The sequence below is a fragment of the Nerophis ophidion genome, linkage group LG09, assembly GCF_033978795.1.
Source record: "Nerophis ophidion isolate RoL-2023_Sa linkage group LG09, RoL_Noph_v1.0, whole genome shotgun sequence".
NCBI lineage: Eukaryota > Metazoa > Chordata > Actinopteri > Syngnathiformes > Syngnathidae > Nerophis > Nerophis ophidion.
This window is the reverse complement of record NC_084619.1, coordinates 53,858,107-53,884,160: the sequence shown is the minus strand read 5'-3', so window position 1 is coordinate 53,884,160 and position 26,054 is coordinate 53,858,107. Positions and strand designations below refer to the sequence as shown.

Below are 26,054 nucleotides of genomic sequence, written 5' to 3'. Positions count from 1 at the left end.
TCAATAAGCTCAGTTGGTAGAGTGGCCGTGTCTGCAACTTGAGGGTTGCAGGTTCGATTCCCGCTTGTGCCATCGTAGTTACTGCCGTTGTGTCCTTGGGCAAGACACTTTACCCACCTGCTCCCAGTGCCACCCACACTGGTTTAAATGTAACTTAGATATTGGGTGTCACTATGTAAAGCGCTTTGAGTCACTTGAGAAAAAGCGCTATATAAATATAATTCACTTCACTTCACTTTAACTCTGTCCTCTTGTTGTGGGGCATTCATCCTCCACTGTTGCCATGTCTAATATAAAGTAGCGTACAGTTATAAACTCGCTATGGAAGTGCTAAAAACTACTGGTACAACAAAGGGAAGAAGCTGTCCAAGTGGAGGCACGTAAATAAGTCCGCTCACAGAACGGCGCATCCTGAAGAGACGGTCAAAAAGCGGCTTGAAGATGTTCTGTAAAATGTAATCTATGCCACTTTTGACCAAAAAACCACCATTTCATGTTATGTAGACCAGTGGTCCCCAACCATCAATTGGTACCGGGCCGCAGAATAATTTTTTATAAATTTTTTATTTATTTTTTATTAAATCAACATAAAAAACACAAGATACACTTACAATTAGTACACAAACCCGAAAAATCTCTCTTTTTCATGAGAAAAAGGAAAAAAAAAAGAAAAACAATCCCCCCGCCGGGCCGCGGGATAAATTATCAAGCGTTGACCGGTCCGCAGCTACAAAAAGGTTGGGGACCACTGATGTAGACCACAAAGAAGTGCATTAAATGTAGAAACAAAATATGACCCCTCTAGTGCGCCTTATGATCTGTTGTGCCTTTTTTATAAAAAAAAAAAAAAAAGACGACTAGTACCTCTCAACAACAGTGCGCCTTCTGGTCCAACGTGTTTTTTGGACTATAAGTCGCAGGTTTTTTCATAATTTGGCCAGGGGTGCGACTTATACTCAGGAGCGACTTATTATTAAATTATTAACACGTTACCGTAAAAAAATCTAATATTATTTAGCTCATTCACGTAAGAGACTAGATGTATAAGATTTCATGGGATTTAGCGATTAGGAGTGACAGATTGTTTGGTAAACTTATAGCATGTTCTATATGTTATAGTTGTTTGAATGACTCTTACCATAATATGTTACGTTAACATAGCAGGCACATTCTCAGGTGGTTATTTATGCGTCATAAGACGTACACTTATTCAGCCTTTATTTATTTTAAATTGCCTTCAAATGTCTATTCTTGGTGTTGGGTTTTAGCAAATAAATTTCCCCCAAAAATGCGACTTATACTCCAGTGCGACTTATGTTTTTTTCCTTCTTTATGATGCATTTTCGGCAGGTGCGACTTGTACTCCGGAGCGACTTATACTTCGAAAAATACGGTACATGGTTTTAGAACACACATCCAATACACAGGTTCTGTATGATATGGGACCTTTAATGTCATGTTACAGTTGCATTAATACATGTAAAGTTATTTAGAAATGTTTCTCAGCTAAAGCTACTGTATATAGTATTTTTATGTCAAAATACATTTAATCTTGGAAGGTTTGTCATTAAAAGAAGCAAATAAGTGTTTGAAAAAATAAGCTTAATTTGTTAACGTTGTCTGTCTATCCGTGTTGGCCCTGCGATCAGGCGGAAACTTGTCCAGGGTGTACCCCGCCCTCCGCCCGATTGTAGCTGAGATAGACACCAGCGCCCCTTGCGACCCCAAAGAGAATGGGCGGTAGAAAATGGATGGATGGATGGAAATCCCTTTTTGAGCTACGCCTGTCTGGGCACAAACTTGAGTTTCACTGGCTGCTTTGGTCTAAGCATCCAATCTAACTCCAGAGGAATCTAAAGAGTGGGGAAAAAGATGGTAGATGATGTCAGGAGCGGGACAAGCAGCCAGACTGTAGAAATACACCAATTTGTGTCTTACTGTGGTCTCTTTGCACGTCTCTATGATGTAGCTCTGCAACAGACGCACGAGCACCATTTTAACGGTGAGGAGGGCGTAGCGCATCCCCACGCAGTTGCGAGGGCCGATGCCAAAGGGCATGTAGGCGTACGGGTTCACCTCTTCTACGCGATCTTTGCTGAATCTGCAACAAGCAAAACAAAGATGCACAATTGGGACAACGTTGAACTTATGCCTTCATGATGACATCACACAACTTTTGTGCTTAGCATCCAAGATAATTACTGCAGTTAAAGGCCTACTGAAACCCACTACTACCGACCATAAAGTCTGATAGTTTATATATCAATGATGAAATATTAACATTGCAACCCATGCCAATACGGCCTTTTTAGTTTACTATAATACAATTTTAAATTTCCTGCTGAGTTTTGTCGCGGAATGATGACGCGTATGATGACGCGTGCGCTTGACGTCATGAGTTGGAGGGGACATATTAGGTCAGCACCATTTGCGGTTAAAAGTTGTCTCTTTTCATCGTGCAATTACACAGTATTCTGGACATCTGTGTTGCTGAACCTATCTCAATTAATAATGGAGAAGTCAAAGTAGAACGATGGAGGTGGGAAGCTTTAGCCTTTAGCCACACAAACACACAGTGATTCCTTGTTTAAAATTCCCGGAGGTGAAGCTTTACTATGGATCAGAGCGGTCAAATGAACATGGATCACGACCACTTGTCAACCGTCAGGTTTCGGTGAGAAAATTGTGGTAAAAAGTCGCCTCTTACCGGAGATCTGCGGACCTTCCGCCGTCCATACAGCTGCCATGATTTCCCTCAGACACTGGCGTCAAGACACCCGTGGACACACCCCTCCGACTATCAGGTACTATTTAACTCACTAAAACACTAGCAACACAATAGAAATATTAGGGATTTCCCAGAAATATCCTAGTAAATGTGTCTAAAAAAATCTGAATCGCTCACAACGCAATCGCCTTTTTTTTTTTTTTTTTTTTTTTTTACACAGTATTCTGGACATTTGTGTTGCTGAATCTTTTGCAATTTCTTCAATTAATAATGGAGAAGTCAAAGTAGAAAGATGGAGGTGGGAAGCTTTAGCTTTTAGCCACAAAAACACACGGTGATTCCTTGTTTAAAATTCCCGGAGGTGAAGCTTTACTATGGATCAGAGCGGTCAAGCGAATATGGTTCCCGACCACTTGTCAACCGGCAGGTTTCGGTGAGAAAATTGTGGTAAAAAGTCGCCTCTTACCGGAGATCTGCGGAGCTTGCGCCGTCCATGCAGCTGCTGTGACTTCCCTCAGACACTGGCGTCAACACACCCCTCCGACTATCAGGTACTATTTAACTCACTAAAACACTAGCAACACAATATAAATATTAGGGATTTTCCAGAACTATCCTAGTAAATGTGTCTAAAAACATCTGAATCGCTCCCAATGCAATCGCCTTTTTTTTCCTAGTCCTTCGCTATCAATATCCTCAGCCACAAATCTTTCATCCTCGCTCAAATTAATGGGGAAATTGTCGTTTTCTCGGTCCAAATAGCTCTTGCTGCTGGAGGCTCCCATTAGAAACAATGTGAGGATGTGAGGAGCCCTCACACCGGGGACGTCATTGTCTGCTACTTCCGGTAAAGGCAAGTCTTTTTTATTAGCGACCAAAAGTTGCGAACTTTATCGTCGATGTTCTCTACTAAATTTTTTCTACAAAAATATGGCTATATCGCGAAATGATCAAGTATGACACATAGAATGGACCTGCTATCCCCGTTTGAATAAGAAAATCTCATTTCAGTAGGCCTTTAAATGAACACCTAACGTCCTATGTTGGTTTGATTGTGCAATACTTATTTTTTAATCATAACCTGATTATATGAGGGTATATCGGCAGAGCAATTAAAGATCTGGAAAGTCCTTGTTGAACGCTTTAATTTAAGGTATGACTTGATGGGGTTTGTCGCAAATGGATTTTTGTTGTAAAAAACAAAATGTAACAGGCAGTACCTATTAAATAACCATTATGCTGCAACATAAGCCTCATTTGGGCAGTATTTTTTTTTTATTACATGGTAAGCTTACCTCTCTGGTTGGAACTTCTCTGGGTCTTGCCAAAAGCGGGGGTCCTTGTGGAGGACAGTCACAGGAATGCCCACCATGGTTCCTTCGGGGAAAGTATGGCCGTTAATCTGGATGGTCTTCTTGCACATCCTCTCAAGTCGCGGCGCGGGTGGAATGACTCGCATCGACTCGTTAATGACGTTGTCCAGGTACTCCAGATTGAGCACGGTCTCGTACGAGATAGGAGCCTTGAGGGAGACACAAAGACGAACAAGTAAAAACCGGGGTCATCGCGTTGATCAATGTGCCCTAGTGGCTGTAGGCATGTTAAAAATAACTAAAATAAAACAAGACACAAAATCAATAAATGAAATAAATATTTTAAGTACAGCCATACAGTCAAGGCATATTTACAGTGGGGCAAAAAAGTATTTAGTCAGCCACTGATTGTGCAAGTTCTCCCACTTAAAATGATGACAGAGGTCTGTAATTTTCATCATAGGTACACTTCAACTGTGAGAGACAGAATGTGAAAAAAAAAATCCAGGAATTCACATTGTAGGAATTTTAAATAATTTATTTGTAAATTATGGTGGAAAATAAGTATTTGGTCAACCATTCAAAGCTCTCACTGATGGAATGAGGTTTTGGCTCAAAATCTCACAATAAATGGCCCCATTCATTCTTTCCTTAACACGGATCAATCGTCCTGTCCCCTTAGCAGAAAAACGGCCCCAAAGCATGATGTTTCCACCCCCATGCTTCACAGTAGGTATGGTGTTCTTGGGATGCAACTCAGTATTCTTCTTCCTCCAAACACCACGAGTTGAGTTTATACCAAAATGGATACATGGATGATACAGCAGAGGATTGGGAGAATGTCTTGTGGTCAGATGAAACCAAAATATAACTTTTTGGTATAAACTCAACTCGTCGTGTTTGGAGGAAGAAGAATACTGAGTTGGGGCCATGTATCGTGAGAATTTGAGCCAAAACCTCCTTCCATCAGTGAGAGCTTTGAATGGTTGACCAAATACTTATTTTCCACCATAATTTACAAATAGTCTTTTAAATTCCTACAATGTGAATTCCTGGATTTTTTTTCACATTCTGTCTCTCACAGTTGAAGTGTACCTATGATGAAAATTACAGACCTCTGTCATCATTTTAAGTGGGAGAACTTGCCCAATTGGTGGCTGACTAAATACTTTTTTGCCCCACTGTATATGTGACGATGGACGCATGGTGATGCGGGTTTCGTTCTCCCAGGGATGCAGATTGGCTTCGGACACAGTGTGCAGGTAGGAAAAATGATTTATTAAGAAATAAATCAGAGTTAGACTAAACTAAAAGAGCTAGCATGGGAGCTAGAAAACAAATAGCCTAGCGTGGAAGCTAGCAGGTAGCGAGCAGGAAAACCAAAGTCGTTATTTGTTGCGTATAGCAAATTGCGAAGCCAGACAGACTGACGGCAGAAGGCACGCTTAAATAATGACAGTTATTACAAAACAGGTGTGCCCCTGGAACAAGTGGCAGGTGAAAATAATGAGTAACTATCGAAACCAACTGAGAGGTGCACAAACAGGAACCGAATGAGTCCAAAACCAACAGAAAATACAAAAAGAGTTTCATCATCTTCCTCCCAGCAGTCCGAATTCTTCTACCTAAAGCAGTTCGTCTGCCAAATAGCAATGTGTTGTGACACTCTTAAACAGGACAATACTGCCATCTAGTGTACATGCATATGGTTAGAAAAACAAGGATGGAATATTCAACCCTCAACTCAACAATGAGTAGATGAGTGTTATGTGTGTGTAAAAGTGTAAATAAATGAACACTGAAATTCAAGTATTTATTTTATTTATTATATATATATATATATATATATATATATATATGAAATACTTGATTTGGTGAATCTATGAATCTAGCCGTAAATATACTCCTCGACTCTTAACCACGCCCCGCCCCGCCCCCCAAAATCAGAGGTCTCAAGGTTGGCAAGTATGGGCAATACACCAACGTATATTCTTGTCTGCACGGAAGAAAGGAATCTATACGTGTTAAACATGCTTGTATTATCATTAAACACCTTCAACTTGTTAACAAAAACGTCTGTTTCATAAATAAATAAATAAATATAAATTGTACATATGAATGAGGTAGACCCTTCGACTTGGTCAATTGAAAAGTAGCTCGCCTGCAGAAAAAGTGTGGCCACCCCTGCTAAAAATCATCGGACGCTAATGTAGACACGACTCTCTCTGCTGTTCTCCAGCAGGCCCACCCAAACGGTGTCCATATTATTGTAGGAGACTTTATTAAAGCAAATCTCAAGACTGTTTTACCAAGACGTAACACTTTCAACAAGCGGAAAAAAACCCTGATGATAAACAAGCATGTGTGCAGAGTTTTACCTTTCCCCCACCTGAACCGGTCAGACCACCCCTCTCGAGTCACACTCCCTTCCAGTCGACAAACAAAGCCCATAAATAGGACCATCATAACCCGGTCTGAGGATGCCCTCCACCGATTGCAGGACTACTGCTTTTAGTATACACAGTGGGATGCCTACGAAGACTTGGCAACACAATGTACCTTCCACAAAGTACTGTATTGGGAGTGCCAGTTCGGAAAATTGCATCCGGGTGTTCCCTAATTAGAAACCCTGGAGGACGAGCCAGGTCCGCATGTTTCTCCGGGGTCGTGTCTCAGCTTTCAGGTCAGGTGACAGAGCATTGCACAGGCCGTTAGTGCCGAACTAAGGAGAGGCATTAGGACTGCCAAAGCGGAATACAAAAAAGAGTTTAGAAGAGCAACTAAACAACCCCAGGCAGGTGTGGCAGAGCATACAGATCAACACAAACTACAGAGGCTGTGCTTCGACACCTGAATACTCAAATGTGGGATTGGCAGAGGAGCTGAACAGCTTTTTATCCCGTTTTGAGTCCCAAACACCGCACTCAATGACTACATTTGCATGCACTAAATTACTTTTATTTCTCAAATAATTTGGCTAAAAAAAAGCATTCTACAACTCATGGAAACACCTTAATTTTGATGATATTAGGCTTTTCTAAAGTTGGACAAACACAGCAAGATTATGCGATTGAAAACCAGATATCTCGAGTGGATGTGTGGCGCCGCAGAGGACCCTTTGTGTCGCGCATGCACCAATCAGCCAACGCATGGTATATAACCCGAGGCATATCCCGTTCAATAAAAACAAAAGGCACAACTGGCAAGCTTGTACACAACAATATCAACCCTCATTTGAAGAAGACACAAACTGTTTTTTTCCTTTGGACTTAAAACTCCTTCCAGCAATCCACAGATCTTATTGGATGAACTCTAAGACATTAGAAAATTCCTTCATAACAACTCTCTCCCACCAGTCTTTGCTTAGGACCTGCACTCAATTCAGCAATTCTGAGACCTTTTTGGTAGTTGTGTCATCTTTGTAGCGCAATCTATGATTATTTTCTTGATACTGACTGCTATTTAACATTACAACCATTATAGATGTAGGATTTCTAATCTGTAGCCAATATTACAGCGGACATCGTGTACAACAAGAGCTGGGCTGTGAGATGAGGCGGTTGCTTTGTACAGTGAACACCATCCACCAGCTCCTGGAATTAGGACGTTTTGGTCAACCGACCCAAGCAGGTGAAACTGGGTTCTCACTTCTATCTCCCCTCGGCTCTCTCCAGGGCTGTGTGCTGAGCCCGCAACTCTACTCCCGCTACACATCCCAACCACCCACCCACAGAACATCAAGGGTGGTGGGTATGACTACACAGGGAAATTAGGTAGCCTACAAAGATAAAGTACTGAAAGTGGACACTGAACATCACTAAGACCAAGGAACTCATTTGGGACTTCTGGCGAAACAGAGCCGCCTCTTTACCGATGAATGTGTGGAGCAAATGGAGTCCTTCAAATTCCTCGGGGTCCATATCTCTGCGGACCTCTCCTGGTCCACCAACACCACAGCGTTTGTCCAGAAAGCCCAGCAGCGGCTACACTTCCTAAGGGTGCTCAGCTGCTGGTGACCTTCTACCGTTCCACCATCGAGAGCATGCTGACGTACGCTGTGACAGTGTGGCATTCTAGCTGACTGATGAGTGTGGCAAAAACCTCACAAAAAATATAATCGGCTGCCTTCCGCTCTCCTTAACTGCAGTCTGCAACTCCCGTTTTCTCAGCAGGGCCAGAAAAATATCCAAGGACAACACCTACATCAGCTCTTAAAACGTAAGCATGCTAGCATTTGCATGTTATTATAAAAGACGTTAGTATGATTATAAAATGGCGCCAAGTATCAAAGTGTATGATTGTTAGTTATTAACATACAAATTTGCTAAAAAGCTAGCATAAAACAGTGTGCTAACGTTAGCATACTAATATTAGAGACGTTAGCGTACTTCCAAGATTGAGCAAAGTATCACAAAACATGATTTTTGGCTTTCAACATACAAAATTAGCTAAAAAACTGACAAAACGTGTTAGCATGCTAACATTCTCACTTGCTTGATAGCACAAAGTATCACAAACCATGATTTTACATTTAAACATACACATTTTGCAAAAAGCTAGCAAAACGCGTTAGCATGCTAACGTTCTCACATACTCGACAGCACAGAGTACCACAAACCATGATTTTTAGGATTAAACGTACACATTTTGCTAAAAAGTTAGCAAAAAAAATGTTAGCATATTTCCATGATGGTGCCACGTATCACAAAACATGATTTTTGGGTTTAAACACACAAAATTAGCGTTAGCATGCTAACATTCTCACTTGCTTGACAGCACAGAGTATCACAACCTACTCAGTGGCCTTGTGGTTAGAATGTCCGCCCTGAGATCGGTAGATCGTAAGTTCAAACCTCGGCCGAGTCACACCAAAGACTGTAAAAATGGGACTCATTACCTCCCTGCCTGGCACTCAGCATCAAGAGTTGGAATTGTGGGTTAAATCACCAAAATGATTCCCCGGCGCGGCCACTGCTGATGCTCGCTGCTCCCCTCACCTTCCAAGGGGTGAACAAGGGTGATGGGTCAGAGGACAAATTTCACCACACCTAGTGTGTGTGTGTGTGACAAACATTCATACTTCAACTTAACTTAACAAACCAAAAGGTACACGATTTGCTAAAAAGTTAGAATAATTCATTGGCATATTTCCAAGATGACACCAAGTATAAAAATGAATGATTTTTAGGTTTGAACATTCAGAACTAACTAAAAAGCTATGCAATGTGAATGGGCGCCATACTTGCCAACCCTCCCGAATTTCCAGGAGACTCCCGAAATTCAGCGGCTCTCCCGAAAACCTCCCGGAAGAAATGTTCTCCCGAAAATCTCCCGAAATTCAGCGGAGCTGGAGGACACGCCCCCTCCAGCTCCATGCGGACCTGAGTGGGGACAGCCTGTTTTCACGCCCGCTTTCCCACAATATAAACAGCTTGCCTGCCCAATCACGTTACAACATCCACGGATTTTAATGAAAAACTGCACACTAGAGATGCGCGGTTTGCGGTCTCATCCGCGGAGTCCGCGGATAAACCGCGGGTTGGGCAGGTGACATGACGAAAAAATTGGTTTTAAATATATTCGGGTGGGTGGCGGTTGAACCATTTGGAAATATTTGATATACATGGTTTAGGGATAGGTAAACTTTACCGTTCATAGAGCCATTTTGGACCCGTGTCACAAAGCGAAGAAGACAATAGGAGACGTAAACATTCTCAAGAATGTCTGCCGACAGTCACCAAGTTAATAAGTATTAGGACGTGCTATGAAACCTTTGCCTTTGACGCCTCCTACAACATGTACAATCTACTTGCCAGTCCAGCAATATGTTGTGTGTGGCTTCTGCAGACACACGCACACAACTGCAAGGCATACTGGGTGATACAGAGTACACTAATGGTTGTGATATAAACAATTTTAACACTCTTACTAATATGCGCCACGCTGTGAAGCCACACCAAACAAGAATGCCAAACACATTTCGGGAGAACATCCTCACAGTAACACAGCATAAACGCAAAAAAACAAATACCCAGAATCCTTTGCATCCATGAAACATCCTGACTATATTATACACCCCGCTAGCAGCAAACCCCGCCACCCCCCACCCCCCCATGCTTCGGTTTGTTGGGAGGGGTTGGGGGTGCGGGGATGTAAATTATAGTCAGGTGCAAAGGATTCTGGGTATTTGTTGTGTTGCGTTTATGATGTGTTACTGTGAGGATGTTCTCCCGAAATGTGTTTGTCATTCTTGTTTGGTGTGGCTTCACAGCGTGGCGCATATTAGTAAGCGTGTTAAAATTGTTTATATCACAACCACCAGTGTACTCTGTATCACCCAGTATGCCTTTCAATCTTGTACGTGTGCTTGAGGAAACTGCATACAGCATGATGCTGAACTGGCAAACGGTTCGCACATGATGTAGAAGGCGTCAAAGCCAATGGCTCCACAGCACGCCCTTTTTCTCGTCATCTGGATGAGCGTCATCGGATATTCGTGAGAACGTTAGCGGCTCCCATTGCCTTCTTTACATTGTGACACTTGTCAAACCAGCTCTTTTAGTGGTAAAGGTCGCTGATTCCGGATATATAACAACGGGCGGGTGGGGTTCTGATAAAATATTGGTTCGGGTGAATGGCGGGGTGGATGACGACTTTAGTGATGCGGTTGCGGATGATACAATTGCCCATCTGCGCATCTCTACTGCACACACAAGGAAACGAAGCAGAAGAACGAGGAAGTTACAGCCATGGCGACGCCGTCTGTAATAGAGCGATTCTATGTTGTCTGTCGCCATCTCCTGGTGAATGTTGGCTATAGCGTTTTGGGGTTGCTTTTTGATTGGCCAAGGATTTATGTGGTGTTGCGCACCTGATGGCAAGTGGCTCTCGCCAGTACGCAAATGGTAGAACAAAGGTTATTCAAATAGTGAAAGGTAAGTGGTTTGTTTTTTTTGTAACCAGCAAGCACAGTACTGTTAGTAGAACAACTGTGTTTTTATTACTGTGTATTTGATAGGTGCCGTCTGAAATTCAGACGGCACCTATCCGCTCCACCCCCGACCACACCCAAACCCCCTCTTCCCGAAATCGGAAGTCTCAAGGTTGGCAAGTATGATGGGCTCAGGCCTCGAAATATGAAAATGTGCAAATGTATCCATGCGAACACGCAACAGCATAAGTGGCGATGGCGTACGTCAGTGGGAACGTTGGCGTCGATCTCCTCCTGCAAGACCTTCATGGCGTCGGGGTTGGTGACCAAGTTGTACAGCAGGTACGTGAGGGTTGTGGCGGTGGTTTCAAAGCCCCCAAATATGAAAATTAAGGCTTGTGAGAGGATCTCCTCTTCCGTCAGGCCTGCAACGACAGAATAGATATGCACTATGCACTAGGCGGGCGATAAAAGGTTTGGTGACTGTTGCGAAGTCCTACCTTTACTTGGCTGCTCCTGTTCGCTCTTTATGTCCGACGCCGGTATCTCGTGTTGGATCATCACCTGCAGGAAGTCTTCACTGCTCTGCATGGAGGGAAAAAAATGTCACACAACATTCGCATTAGAGACAGACATGGCTACAAACTTCAACCAGCATAATAACCACATTGCCCACATGATTGTGGCCAGCGGTCAAATTAGTAGCTGATCATCAATGTGGTCATCGTGCTCTGCCGGTGTTTGCTTGTTGTACTTTAAAGGACTGAATTTTCTCATGGATAAAATTTTGCTTTGTTCCATCTAAACTTTAATTCAGCGGTGAGTCAACACGTCCTTTGTTATAGTTTGAGTTCAGTTTAGCAGCATCCTATTTGGGTCCCAAATCAATCTCAAGAAAGTCAGTGACTTCACTATTAAAGTGGGTGACATTGTTATCACCAGGAAAGATGAGGTTTCTTACCTAGGTTCCATTCTAGAGGCTAATTTTTCCCGTGATTAAATGGCAACCAAGGTAATTAGAAAGGTCAACCAAAGACAACATTTCTCTACAGAATCTCCTCTCTGGTCAACAAAAGCACCTTCAAGATTCTAGCAGGAACTCTCGTTTAACCCTTTTTCGATTACGCTTGCAACTCCTGGTACCCCAGCACCTCCAAAACCCTCAAATTTAGACTCCAAACATCCCAGAACAAGCTTGTCAGGTTACTTTTAGACCTCCACCCTAGATCACACCTCACTCCTACCCACTTCTCCAAAGTGAGCTGGCTCAGGGTGAAGGACAGAGTAAAACTACTTGCACTGAGCCTAGTCCATAAAGTCCGTTACTCCTCCCTGATACCGAAGTCCATGTCAAACTACTTCCATAACGTAAATAACCGCCATAACCACAACACCAGGGGGAGCTCCACAAACCACGTTAAACCCAGATTCCGATCTAACAAAGGTCTTAACTCATTCTCCTTCTATGCACTCCCAACATGTGTAAATAATGTAAATAATTCAATGTATATACTCTGATGATTAACTTGAGTGATGACTGTATTATGCTGATAGTATATATTTGTACCATGAATTGATTTACGTAGAACATTGAAAAACTTATTCGGGTGTTACCATTTAGTGGTCAATTGTACGGAATATGTACTGTGCTGTGCAATCGGCTAATAAAAGTTTCAATCAATCAATCAAAGCATAGCGGCCGTGCATCACTTTAAGTGTGTTCATCCTGACAGATTTACAGCCATGTTTCTAAAACGACCATACTATTTAAGTTTTAATTGTAGCCAAACCTTTCCCCCCAAGAGATAGTGTGTGAATAATAAAAATTTTTGTCAAATATTGTGCACATTGACTGTGTTTTGTTTACTTTTTCAATTAATGTCAAAGGGAAATAGCAATTTTAAATTGGCTTCAACTTATTTATTTTTTTTATATATATTTTTTTTCATTTAAACTTGACATTATCATGCATACAGTGCATTCGCAAATAATTAACGATGCATCACTTTTTCCACATTTTGCTATGATACAGCAAGGGGTGTGGGGAAAAATCGATTCGAATACGATTCGCGATTCTCACGTTGTGCGATTCAGAATCGATTCTCATTTAAAATTGTTTTTTTTTTTTTTTTTTTATCAATCCAAAAAAACAATACACAGCAATACCATAACAATGCAATCCAATTCCAAAACCAAACCTGACCCAGCAACACTCAGAACGCCAATAAACAGAGCAATTGAAAGGAGACACAAACACTACACAGAACAAAACAAAAGTAGTGAAACAAAAATTAATATTATCAACAACAATATTAGTTATAATTCCAGCATAGCAGTGATTAAAAATCCCTCATTGACATTATCATTAGACATTTATAAAAAAAAAAAAAAAAAGAACAATAGTGTCACAGTGGCTTACACTTGCATCGCATCTCATAAGCTTGACAACACACTGTGTCCAATGTTTTCACAAAGATAAAATAAGTCGTATTTTTGGTTTGTTTAATAGTTAAAACAAATTTACATTGTTGCAATCAGTTGATAAAACATTGTTCTTTACAATTATAAAAGCTTTTTACAAAAATCTACTACTCTCAGTCTGCTAGCATGTCAGCAGACTGGGGTAGATCCTGCTGAAATCCTATGTATTGAATGAATACAGAATCGTTTTGAATCGGAAAAATATCATTTTTGAATCGAGAATCGCGTTGAATCGAAAAAAATCTATATATTATCGAATCGCGACCCCAAGAATCGACATTGAATCGAATCGTGGGACACCCAAAGATTCGCAGCCCTAGATACAGCCTTATTCTAAAATGGAATACATTAATTTTGTCCTGAAAAGTCTACAATGATGACAATATGAAAGTTGTTTTTTTTTTATATAATTTTTTTCAAAATTATGATCCATAAAAAAAAAATCAAATGTACATTAATATTGACAGACTTTGCTCAATACTTTGTTGATGCACCTTTGTCAGCAATTACAGCGTCAAGTCTTTTTGAATGCGATGCCACGAGCTATCTTGTTTCTCCCATTCCTTTTTGCAACACCTCTCAAGCTCCATCGGGTTGAAAGAGAAACGTTGGTTTTCATCCAGGATGCCCATCCATCCATTTTCTACCGCTTATTCCCTTTTGGGGTCGCGGGGGGCGCTGGCGCCTATCTCAGCTACAATCGGGCGGAAGATCGGGCGGAAGGCAGGGTACACCCTGGACAAGTCGCTACCTCATCGCAGGGCCAACACAGATAGACAGACAACATTCACACTCACATTCACACACTAGGGCCAATTTAGTGTTGCCAATCAACCTATCCCCAGGTGCATGTCTTTGGAAGTGGGAGGAAGCCGGAATACCCGAAGGGAACCCACGCATTCACGGGGAGAACATGCAAACTCCACACAGAAAGATCCCGAGCCTGGATTTGAACCCAGGACTGCAGGACCTTCGTATTGTGAGGCAGACGCACTAACCACTCTGTCACCGTGAAGCCCCATCCAGGATGCATTCATCTTAATTTTAAACATTTGAATAGATATTACGGTGAAAATCCCACATCTTATTCGGCAGTGTTTTAGCATTAAAAACAAAACAAAACCGTGGTACCGTTTTTCCATTTACAGTAATATGCGGTAGAAGCCATTATAGATTTTACTGTAAAATTCAGGTAACTAATTTGCCAGTTTTCCACCATAAAATCTAAATTATTTGTTTTTTGTGTACGTAAAAAGTAAAAATGCATTGGCGTTTGTGTTGAACTCTCACCGGGCGACACCTGATACATTTATATTCATATATATTCGCTGTTACAAAGCCATAACTGCGATGTGACCTCTCAATGAAAACAAGTTTGACACCCTTTCCCTTGTGCAGTGGTTCTTAAACATTTTTCACCAACTCTCAGAAAAAACATGGCTCTCAAGGGACCAACATTAAAATACAGTAGCGTAGTAGGCCGAACAGTCATTAAACACAATGCAGAGATTTGTTATTTTATTTTTTTTATATCAAGTCCTGAATCCCATCCCGGGTTCGGGATCTTTTTGTGTGGAGTTTGCATGTTTTTCCTGTGACAGGGTGAGCTCCCTCCGGGTACTCCGGCTTCCTCCCACCTCCAAAGACATGCACCTGGGGATAGGTTGATTGGCAACACTAAATTGGCCCTAGTGTGTGAATGTGAGTGTGAATGTTGTCTGTCTATCTGTGTTGGCCCTGCGATGAAGTGGCGACTTGTCCAGGGTGTACCCCACTTTTTGCCCAAATGTCGCTGAGATGGGCTCCAGCACCCCCCGCGACCCCGAAAGGGACAAGCGGTAGAAAATGGACTGATATTAGTATAATGGATCTATAATTAATATAACTGTTTGACTCTTACCTTGTGTACTTTCGTGACGACCTCCTTAAAGTTTTATGATCAATCTCTGCAAATATCTCGCAGCCAAAATGCGCCAAACATGGACAACCGTGGAGAGATGTTTATTTTTCTTTCCCATCATGCACTGCAATATATTTAAATGGGTTTAAATTAGATTTTTTTATGGTGTTTGGACATATTTTTAATAATATCCACAAAATTCAGTGACCATGTGTATTGACTTTTTGTGTTGGTTGCATTTTGTTTTTGCGCCATGATTAGGGAAGGTTGTTTGGATCGTGTCATATAGGTAAATGCTATGCTGATTTCATTTGAAATCACAATTCATGGTCATTGACCTGATTTAACTATATTGTCCACCAGATGGCGGCAAATATGTAATTATCAGGCCATCAGGTATTTAAAATTAATTTCAAAACACTCAGCTTTGTGATTCCTTATTGTACTTATGATGTCTCACAGGCCACATTTAAGACGGTAGTTTGGGCACCCATGATGTAAATAGTGAGGGAGAACTTACAGACTGGTCGTTTTGATGCTCGTCTTTAAACCTCTTGATGATGTTGAAGAAAAAGTCCACATGGTGCTTGGGTATGAGGTCAAATTTCAAGAGGTTGAGCACATATTTTGTGAAGGGAAAGAGCACTGGAAAGGAAATGAGAAAAAGCAAGATTGAGCTAATGGCTTTCCTTGTCAGACAGAACCAATGCATACATACTCAGGATGAGCACTTTCCAAAATTTGAAGTTGAGAATGCCTTTGAGATGAGTGGCAATGATGCTGTCTGGGTTGTTTATGGAGTCGGCCTCCACGCCGAAGGAGGCGCCGGTGATCACGTCCAAACTGTAGGACCCTACAAATCTACAGCGCCAAACACAAACAGCGGAAACTTTTTTTTTCCAAGGAAAAAAACAAAAACAAACAAAAAACGTTGATTGTTTTGTACACACTGTTTGATGTCAACCGCTTGGCTTAAGTCTTTTTTCCCGAGACTCTCCACCAGTCGGTCCGCCAAGCGAGCGACGAGGGGAAAGACCTTGAATCAGAAAAAATAAATTGTGTTTTTTTAATATCATTAATAGTTACAGGCAAACCTGGGTTTTCCTACGCCTTACTTTTCGGTGAAAATGTTCGCCAAAATCTCTGTCGAGCGTCTCGGTTATCTTACAGACAAACATTGCACGTTTCAAACTACGGTATTTTCTGCGTGTAACCTAACCCAAACTATTATAATTCTCTATAAAATTTATTCTTCAGAGCTGTAAAAATATCGAACATTTCATTACTAAAATAACATGACGGAATAGTCGAGCGACAAACAAGCACTTCCTTCTTAAAATAACACAAAGTCAGGCTTTTTTGTGATTACTGCGGCCTAAAAATGTCTGAATTTTCCGCAGATTTTTCAGAAAGCTGCAAAAAAAGTTGCAATTTTTTTAAGGCTAATTGCTTTTAACAATATATAATTAACTTGTGATTTTATGAATTTGTTGTCAATGCTTAAGTGTTGGGAGTCGCGGGGGGTGCTGGCGCCTATCTCAGCTACAATCGGGCGGAAGGCGGTATACACCCTGGACAAGTCGCCACCTCATCGCAGGACCGCCTTCCGCCCGATTGTAGCTGAGATAGGCGCCAGCACCCCCCGCGACCCCAAAAAAGGGAATAAGCGGTAGAAAATGGATGGATGGATGCTTAAGTGTTACTTGTAAACTTAAGCTCAAAAACCACAAATTGAAAATTACAGTACTCATTTTATACCGCTCAGATGTAAAAGTAGACAGTAGATGGCAGCAAAAGCACACACTCGGACCTCATTGTCAAATTATTGTGCTGTTTTAAATAACTTTACTGTAAGTAGCTACTTTTTTCCTCCGCTTTGCACCATGCTGCCTTTTGAAAGGGTACGGCTAATTTATGGATTTTATTCGCTTATGGCTATGATGCAAATTGCAAATTATTAATAAAAAAAATAATAATAAAAAAAAAAGCAAAGAAACTGAAAAGGTGTGATAGTGATATTGTTTAGACTTTGGCGCGACCTTTTGGACCAGTTTGCTCTCTGTAAGTGCTGCCTTTCTGTTTAGACTGAGCTTTCAGCCGGAAGTATAAGTACCATTCCATCTTCTTGTCGTCCAGAGCGTTTCTACTCTTATGTATCATTCATTAATAACTACAAGCAAGGTTTGTAAGTTTTACAATGGGTCTAAAAAAAATCTTACTTACTAAACCATCCCATGTGTGATGGCCAGGAGTGTTTTCGTGCATATTTGTACTGGCTATCGTAATGTAATGAATTTAGCGTCGTTAGCATTACCTAATATGCTAACACGTATACGAGTTATTATTAACTTATAATGGCATTCTTTATGTATTGTTTCAGTTTCGTAAATTCACCAAAACGTCACCGTGGGGTTATTGGCAATGACTTCTCTTTTGTATGAAAAGCCATTTCAGTGCAGTACAGACGCTGTTTGGAAACAATTCAGGAATGTAAATAAACATTTTCCAAATCTTTTGTATCAGTATATTCAGTATGTGCGGTTAATATATAGAAAACTACATTTTCTTCTAAAATTTTGTTTGTGCGGTTTATAAACTGATGTGCTGTGTAGTCCAGAAAAAAAGGCTAGTACAAATTATAGTAATTATAACTACAGAAAGAAACACCACCAGAGGCTTCCTTAGTGTTTGCTCTATCATAAACAAGTTGACATTCCCTGTGTATGTTTTACACTTGATAAATGATTTTCCATCTTAAACATTCATTTATGTTCCAACAAATTAATCCCTGCACATGTAGAATATTTGACTGTTGAGAGCGATCTGTAGCGCTAATATTTGTTGATAAATACGAGACAACGAGGGGTTATCATCACAGTTCAACGTCTCTAACATATAAACGCTGCCTCTTTGCTCCCTCAGCATAGCAAATGAAAATATGTTCTTATTGACTTACCATGGATTAATAAGGGTTAAATAAATATATAAATGCATGTAAACTAGGAAGACAGGATGCTGGCGTGTTGCAAGTTGTTAATACACTACGTTACCCAGAAGACTTAGCGGTATAGGCAGGAACAGGAAGTAGGTCTGAGCCACAAGGTATGACAACAATGAGCGGCTATATTGCTACACCTTGTAGTTCCTACTTTGTCTACACAAGAAACAAACACATTTTGATGAGACGGTTGAAGTGTGTGTTGAGAGACAATTTCAATGGCGAAAATGATGCGGATTGGCTAAAACGTACTAGGAAGTTGCGGTCATTGGGCAAACTTGTGAGAGAAAAGGTGTCAGCGCATATATACTGCCTTATTTTTTGAGTCTCTTTGCTCATGCAAAATTAAAAACAATTAACATTAAATTAAATATTTATATTTAACGAAATACAATATTAATATTAAATTAGAAATAATCCACAGCTATGCTGTGATTAAGCATATATGTTTATTTTTTTCATTTTTGACAGTCCTCGTAAATAAATGTTTGTGTGTGTTTGGAACAGATTAATTAGATTTACTAAAAAATGCTTGTAGGTATTTTTAATATTTATTATATATGATTAATAATAATCAAATTAAATATAAGTAATATGATTAATCTTTTTTTTTTTTAATTCCTACAGTTTTTGTACGGTGTAGTTTTGACAGTCGCCGTGATTTTACATTTTTGGGTGTCTGGAACAGATTAATTTGATTTACTTTTTGAAAAATGGATGTAATAAATTTTTTATAATGATTATATTTTTTACTTAATAATTAATCAAATAATAAAAGTAATGTAATTGAATTAAAGTGAATTATATATTTATATAGCGATTTTTCTCTAGTGACTCAGAGCGCTTTTACATAGTGAAACCCAATATCTAAGTTACATTTAAACCAGTGTTGGTGGCACTGGGAGCAGGTGGTTAAAGTGTCTTGCCCAAGGACACAACGGCAGCGACTAGGATGGCGGAAGCGGGGATCGAACCTGGAACTCTCAAGTTGCTGGCACGGCCACTCTACCAACCGAGCTATACGCTATAATTAATCAATTAATTGTTTTAATTGCTATTGTGCATTCGTACAATGTAGTTTTGCGCAGACATTTTGCAACACATTGCTAACAAAATCCAAGGTTTGACTGTCGTGTACAAACCCTGTTTCCATATGAATTGGGAAATTGTGTTAGATGTAAATATAAACGGAAAACAATGATTTGCAAATCATTTTCAACCCATATTCAGTTGACTATGCTACAAAGACAACATATTTGATGTTCAAACTGATAAACATTTTTTTTTGCAAATAATCATTAACTTTAGAATTTGATGCCAGCAACACGTGACAAAGAAGTTGGGAAAGGTGGCAATAAATACTGATAAAGTTGCGAAATTCTCATCAAACACTTATTTGGAGCATCCCACAGGTGTGCAAGCTAATTGGGAACAGGTGGGTGCCATGATTGGGTATAAAAACAGCTTCCATGAAATGCTAAATAATTTACAAACAAGGATGGGGCGAGGGTCACCAATTTGCAAGCAAATTGTCGAACAGTTTTAGAACAACATTTCTCAACGAGCTATTGCAAGGAATTTAGGGATTTTACCATCTATGGTCCGTAAAATCATCAAAAGGTTCAGAGAATCTGGAGAAATCACTGCACGTAAGCAATGATATTACGGACCGTTGATCCCTCAGGTGGTACTGCATCAAAAACAGACATCAGTGTGTAAAAGATATCACCACATGGGCTCAGGAACACTTCATAAAACCACTGGCAGTAACTACAGTTGGTTGCTACATCTGTAAGTGCAAGTTAAAACTCTGCTATGCAAAGCAAAACCCATTTATCAACAACACCAAGGAACGCCGCCGACTTTACTGGGCCAGAGCTCATCTTCTATGATGGACTGATGCAAAGTGGGAAGGTGTTCTGTGGTCTGACAAGTCCACATTTCAAATTATATTTGGAAACCGTGGACGTGGTGTTCTCCGGAACAAAGAGGAAAATAACCACCTGGATTGTTATAGACGCAAAGTTCAAAAGCCAGCATCTGTGATGGTATGGGGGTGTATTAGTGCCCAAGGCATGGCACCATTAATGCTGAATGGTCCATACGGGTTTTGGAGCAACATATGTTGTCATCCAAGCAATGTTATCATGGACGCTCCTGCTTATTTCAGCAAGACAATGCCAAGCCACGTGTTACAACAGCGTGGCTTCGTATTAAAAGAGTGCGGGTACTTTCCTGGTCCGCCTGCAGTCCAGACCTGTCTTCCATCGAAAATGTGTGGCACATTATGAAGCGTAAAATACGACAGCGGAGACCCCGGACTGTTGAACGACTGAAGCTCTACATAAAACCAGAATGGGAAAGAATTCCACTTTCAAAGCTTCAACAATTAGTTTCCTCAGTTCCCAAACGTGTATTGAGTGTTGTTAAAAGAAAAGGTGATGTAACACAGTGGTGAACATGCCCTTTCCCAACTACTTTGGCATGTGTTGCAGCCATGAAATTCTAAGTTAATTATTATTTGCAAAAAAAAAATAAAGTTTATAAGTTTGAACATCAAATATATTGTCTTTGTAGTGCATTCAATTGAATATGGGTTGAAAAGGATTTCCAAACCATTGTATTCCGTTTATATTTACATCTAACACAATTTCCCAACTCTTATAGAAACGGGGTTTGTACAACCAGTCTGTTTGTATTAATGTAGACACTTAAATAAGCTTTGAAAAAAGAAAACATGCACTCTTGTCCAGATCTGCACAAATGTTTAAACTTCCCATGTCCCTCCTTGGTGGAGGTATCGACTGGTGTCTCATGATAGGTCAAACAATTGGACGGCCATAGTGGCGCGCCACGCCCACCTGTTTCAGTCTGCCGCTGGTGAAGCACGGCGACAAGGAGCTGCGGATTCTTTTCCACTTTTCGTCCTTGACGTTGGTGATGGCTTCACTCAGCGTTCCCAACACCATGGCCTCCTGCAGGACAGATGACATTACTGACTACTTCTCTTGACAAAATTAGGGCAGTTAAGCTAAATTTGTTGGTTTTCTGACATGGACTTGTTTCTTCAGTATTGTCCGCATGGTCTCAATGGGGTTTAAGTCAGGACTTTGGGAAGGCCATTCAAAAACCTGAATTCAAGCCTGATTTAGCCACTTTTGACATGTGTTTGGGGTCATTGTCTTGTTGGAACACCCAACTGCGCCCAAGACCCAACCTCCGCGCTGATGATTGAAGGTTGGAGGTAATCCTCCTTTTTCCATTGTGCCATTTACTTGTTGTAAAGCACCACTTCCATTGCAGCAAAAAAGGTCCAGAGCACAATGCTACCACCACCATGCACAACGGTAGGGATGATGTTGGTGGGATTAAAGGCCTCACCTTTTCTCCTCCAAACATATTGCTGGGAATTGTAGCCAAACAGCTCATGTTTTGTTTAATCTGACCACAAAACTTTCCTCCAGAAGATCTTATCTTTGTCCATGTGATCAGCAGCAAACTTTAGACAAGTCTTAAGGTGTCGCTTCTGGAGCAAGGGCTTCCTTCTTGCATGGTGGCCTCTCAGTCCATAGCAATGCAAAACACGCTTGACTGTGGACACTGACACTTGTGTTCCAGCAACTTCCAATTCATTGCAGAACTGATTTTTGGTGGTTCTCGGTTGACTCTGGATCATCCTGACCAATTTTCTCTCAGCAGCAGGGGATAGCTTGTGTTTTCTTCCTGATCGTGGCAGTGACAAAACTGTGCCACGCACTTTATACTTACAAACAGTTGTCTGCACAGTTGCTCTTAGGACCTTAAGCTGCCTTGAAATGGCTCCAAGTGACTTTCTTGACGTTTTTAGGTAAATTATTATTTTTTTTTTAAAGTTAAGTTAGTAATGTAACTTTAGCAACTATTTACGAAAAAGATGCCAAAAGCGCATGTTTTGTTTTTTTGCCAATAATTGCTCGATTTATGCAATTGTTTGTTATGTTCCCGGAGTAGTTGTCCCATGTGTGTAGGGACGTAACTAAACCACACTCTGGTGTAAAAGTTTGATACCCCTGATTTAGGAGCAAAGTGAGCTTGACTCAGAAAAATCAGAAAAAAAAATCCTGATAAAAAATCTTGAAACTCAAGAAGATTTAAAGCTGCGAGCAGCGTTGAAAGGGCCCTCGGGATTCACGCGATTTGGCGTGCTTGCATTTAGTCCTTCCCTATGCCCGACACACCATAAAAAATTCCAGGAAGATAGGAGAATGTGGAAGGAAGTTACGACTGTTATAATTTTACCATCACAAGGGGGCGATACTGGTGTCAATATCAATGTGTCGTCATGATCAAAACAAACCTAAAAGCCTCCTGCAGATAAGTTTGGAAGGAGATCTGATCATGTCAAGTGAAGTAGTGACAGTTTGACGGTCGATTGAACATTTTTCCCTGTCAGGCTCCGCCCACTACAAATAGGTACTTACCAATCCAGCACTTCAGGGTGTCATCATGCACACTACCTGCAATTATCTTGCTACTTACTCCCTTTTGTTATAATAATAACTCTATTGACTCCTTTTTTTTTTTAGTGGACAGTAAGTCTATAAAGCTAAACGAAATTTACACTGACTACTTTGAAGTAAAATATGGGACTAACGCCATTGCTCTCTCACCCTGCGGTTGGTGAAGGCGGTGTAGCATTCTTTCACCAGCACAGCTTTTATGATCTCAGGATCCGCCACCATTATCATCGGGACTCTGCCGTCAAACATTCTGTATGGGGAAAAAAACACAAATGCAACCTAAACCGGCAACATAATGATAACTTAAGGACTCGAGACTCTTTGGGTTTACCGTTTACAATGCTTACACTCAAAAGTTGCGTGACAGTTACTTTCCCTTTAACAACGAACAAAATAAACAGTTATGGTGCGCATCTGGCAAGCAACCGCCTTTGCATTACGTCATCAATGTTCAAATTTGCTTCTTTTAGTGTTGTTACTTTTTAATTAGACTCTGCTTAACTTCTTTTTTCACTTGTATGATAGTTACTTTCACTTTGTAAACTGAAAATAAATATTGGTGCGCTTCTGCAGCACAATCGATTTTACACGATGTCATTAACTGCTCTATTGTTTTTACATTTTTAAGTACACTCTGGTCAACTTTTTTTTTTTTTTACACTTTTATGACTTCCTTTCACTTTAAAAACTAACAAATGAAAACATTGGTGCGCCTCTGCAGCAAAATCACCTTGGCATTATGTCAATTAAAAAATATGATATAAAAAGTTCATATATATATATATATATATATATATATATATATATATATATATATACATATACATACATACACACACATATATATATATTCATACACACATATACATATATGCATATATATATGTGTGTGTGTATGTATATATATATATATATATATATATATATATATATATAATGTATGTGTATATACATATACACATACATACTGTATATATATATATATATATATATATATATATATATATATATATATATATATATATATATATATATATATATATATATATATATATATATATATATATATATATATATATATACATACACACCCATACAAATATATATACACATACATATACATATGTATATGTATACACATACATATATATTCTCTTTCCATATACACAACAGCAATAACACCGGGGTTGGAATGTGGGTACAGTATGGATCCTTTAGCTGGCTGCGGGGGGCGGCGGGGAGACGTCCCTGTCGCTGCTTTACCACCCAGAGATGTTCCGGATTTAAAACGAGCGAAACATCCGTGAAGGGTGGCTCCCGGCTGATGACACCACATGGCACTGTCGGAGGTGCGTCAGGCAGTAATGCCCTGCAAGTGTTGACTTGTGCTTACATCTATCTTAACTGGCTTTCCAGGGACTACTGTGAACAGAGCAGTTGGCATCCAGGAAAAGACTGGCTGGCAGCAGGAAAGACTGCACCAGGGGTGGAGGGGCCAGTTACCCTTTTCCACATGTCTGTGAAGCAAGCTCCATGGACTCCCTAACCTAACTACAAGCAGTATAAGGAAAAAACAGCCCGGCGGTCCACCGAGAGGCGGGATAGAAGATGGACCAATCAGGACGGATAACACGGAAACGACTGATACGGCAATGACGAACGAGCAGAGGATCCTCAGAGAATGTGGCTGTGGGTGGGCCAAGGAAACAACCTACCGGGGCCTGCGAATACACCAGGGAAAGGGAAAATGCGGCGGTGGCCGCAACCAGATGCAAGCTTACACTGCAGAAGCAGATCAGACAAGGAGGAATCTTTGCCAGGTTGAGCACCACAGTGCTATTGATCCCACCGTTGCAACTGGTGAGAGAGAGGAGGACCAGCCTTCCCAGCAGGAGGTGCAGCAACAACAGCACAGCCCGCAGCACAGTGAAACACCAAGTACAGAACCCACAAGAGGAACATCAGAGAAGCATATCCGGAAAGCCAAAGTGAAGTGGCCAAAAGCCAACGACAAAGACTCCTGGAGCAGATTCGATTTAAATTTATGCGCCACCCTCCAAAGTGTGCTAAGAGGCAGTGTAACTTACAAACTAAACATTATGGGAGACATCATCTACGAAGAAGGGAAAGAGCGATTCGGATTGATGCCACAGAGGAAGATCGTTCCCAAACAGAACGGGAGACGGGAGAGGGAAATCCTCCAGCTCGTAAAGGAACGCCGCCTCTTGCGCAAGCAGTGGAGGAAAGCCAATGACCAGGAGAAAGTCGGCCTGAAGAACCTGTGGGACCAGATCAAAGCAAGACTCTCACAACTGAGGAGAGCTGAAAGGATCAGGAAACGCAGAAGCCGCAGGGAGAAAGCAAGGGCAAGTTTCTCCCGGGACCCCTTCAAGTATGCTCGAAGCCTGCTAGAAGAAAAGAAGAACGGGACACTCCAGACCAGTGAGCAGGAGTTGGGAGGAACGCATGACAGTCCAGCTCAGTGATAGCCAAAGGGAGCTCCCCCTCGGATCACCGGGGCACGTACCTCGCCCACCTGAGCCTTCCTCGCAGTTTGACGCCACCCCCCCAAGATGGGCTGAGGTTAAACAAGTGGTTGAGCGTGCAAGAACTGCTTCAGCACCCGGACCGAACGGGGTACCTTACAAGGTTTTCAAAAACTGTCCCGGACTCCTGAAGCTGTTGTGGAAGCTGATGGCCGTTGTCTGGAAAACCCAGTCCATACCATCATCATGGAGCAGAGCAATAACAACCTTTATCACAAAGGAGAGCAACTCCTGTAACATCGACCAGTTCAGAGGCATTGCCCTACTAAATGTGGAAGGGAAGCTTTTCTTCACCGTGGTGGCGAAGCGGATGACCAACTACCTTCTGGCAAACAATTACATCAACACCAGTTGTCAGAAGGCAGGCGTTCCAGGCTTCCCTGGCTGCGTGGAGCACTCAGCCATGATCTGGGAGCAAATCCAGTCAGCCAAGTGCAACAAAGCGGACCTGCATGTGGTTTGGTTGGATCTGGCAAATGCCTATGGATCGGTTCCACATCAACTCATCAGCTTTGCACTCAACTTCTTCCATATTCCATCATGCATCCAAAGTCTGGTAGTAAACTACTTTAACAACTTCGAAGTCTGCTACACGACTCAGGAGATCTCAACTGGTTGGCACCAGCTAGAGAAGAGAATAGCAATGGGTTGCTCTATC

The 26,054-nt window shown here is 41.1% G+C and overlaps 1 protein-coding gene across 1 annotated transcript in view; it reads right to left on the bottom strand.

The window, feature by feature from the left end:
• Nucleotides 1–1,428: 1,428 nt before the first annotated feature.
• LOC133559466 (cytochrome P450 3A40-like) overlaps nt 1,429–26,054 on the bottom strand; it is a 33,492-nt gene continuing 8,866 nt past the window's right edge. The window contains exons 4-13 of the mRNA XM_061911258.1: nt 23,001–23,100; nt 21,213–21,326; nt 16,304–16,389; nt 16,072–16,214; nt 15,874–15,998; nt 11,473–11,557; nt 11,237–11,397; nt 4,024–4,250; nt 1,939–2,101; nt 1,429–1,853 (exon numbers count right to left, since the gene is read on the bottom strand). Coding sequence (XP_061767242.1) covers nt 1,779–1,853; nt 1,939–2,101; nt 4,024–4,250; nt 11,237–11,397; nt 11,473–11,557; nt 15,874–15,998; nt 16,072–16,214; nt 16,304–16,389; nt 21,213–21,326; nt 23,001–23,100 — 1,279 coding nt within the window. The 3' untranslated portion in view covers nt 1,429–1,778. The remainder of the gene's footprint in view (nt 1,854–1,938; nt 2,102–4,023; nt 4,251–11,236; nt 11,398–11,472; nt 11,558–15,873; nt 15,999–16,071; nt 16,215–16,303; nt 16,390–21,212; nt 21,327–23,000; nt 23,101–26,054) is intronic.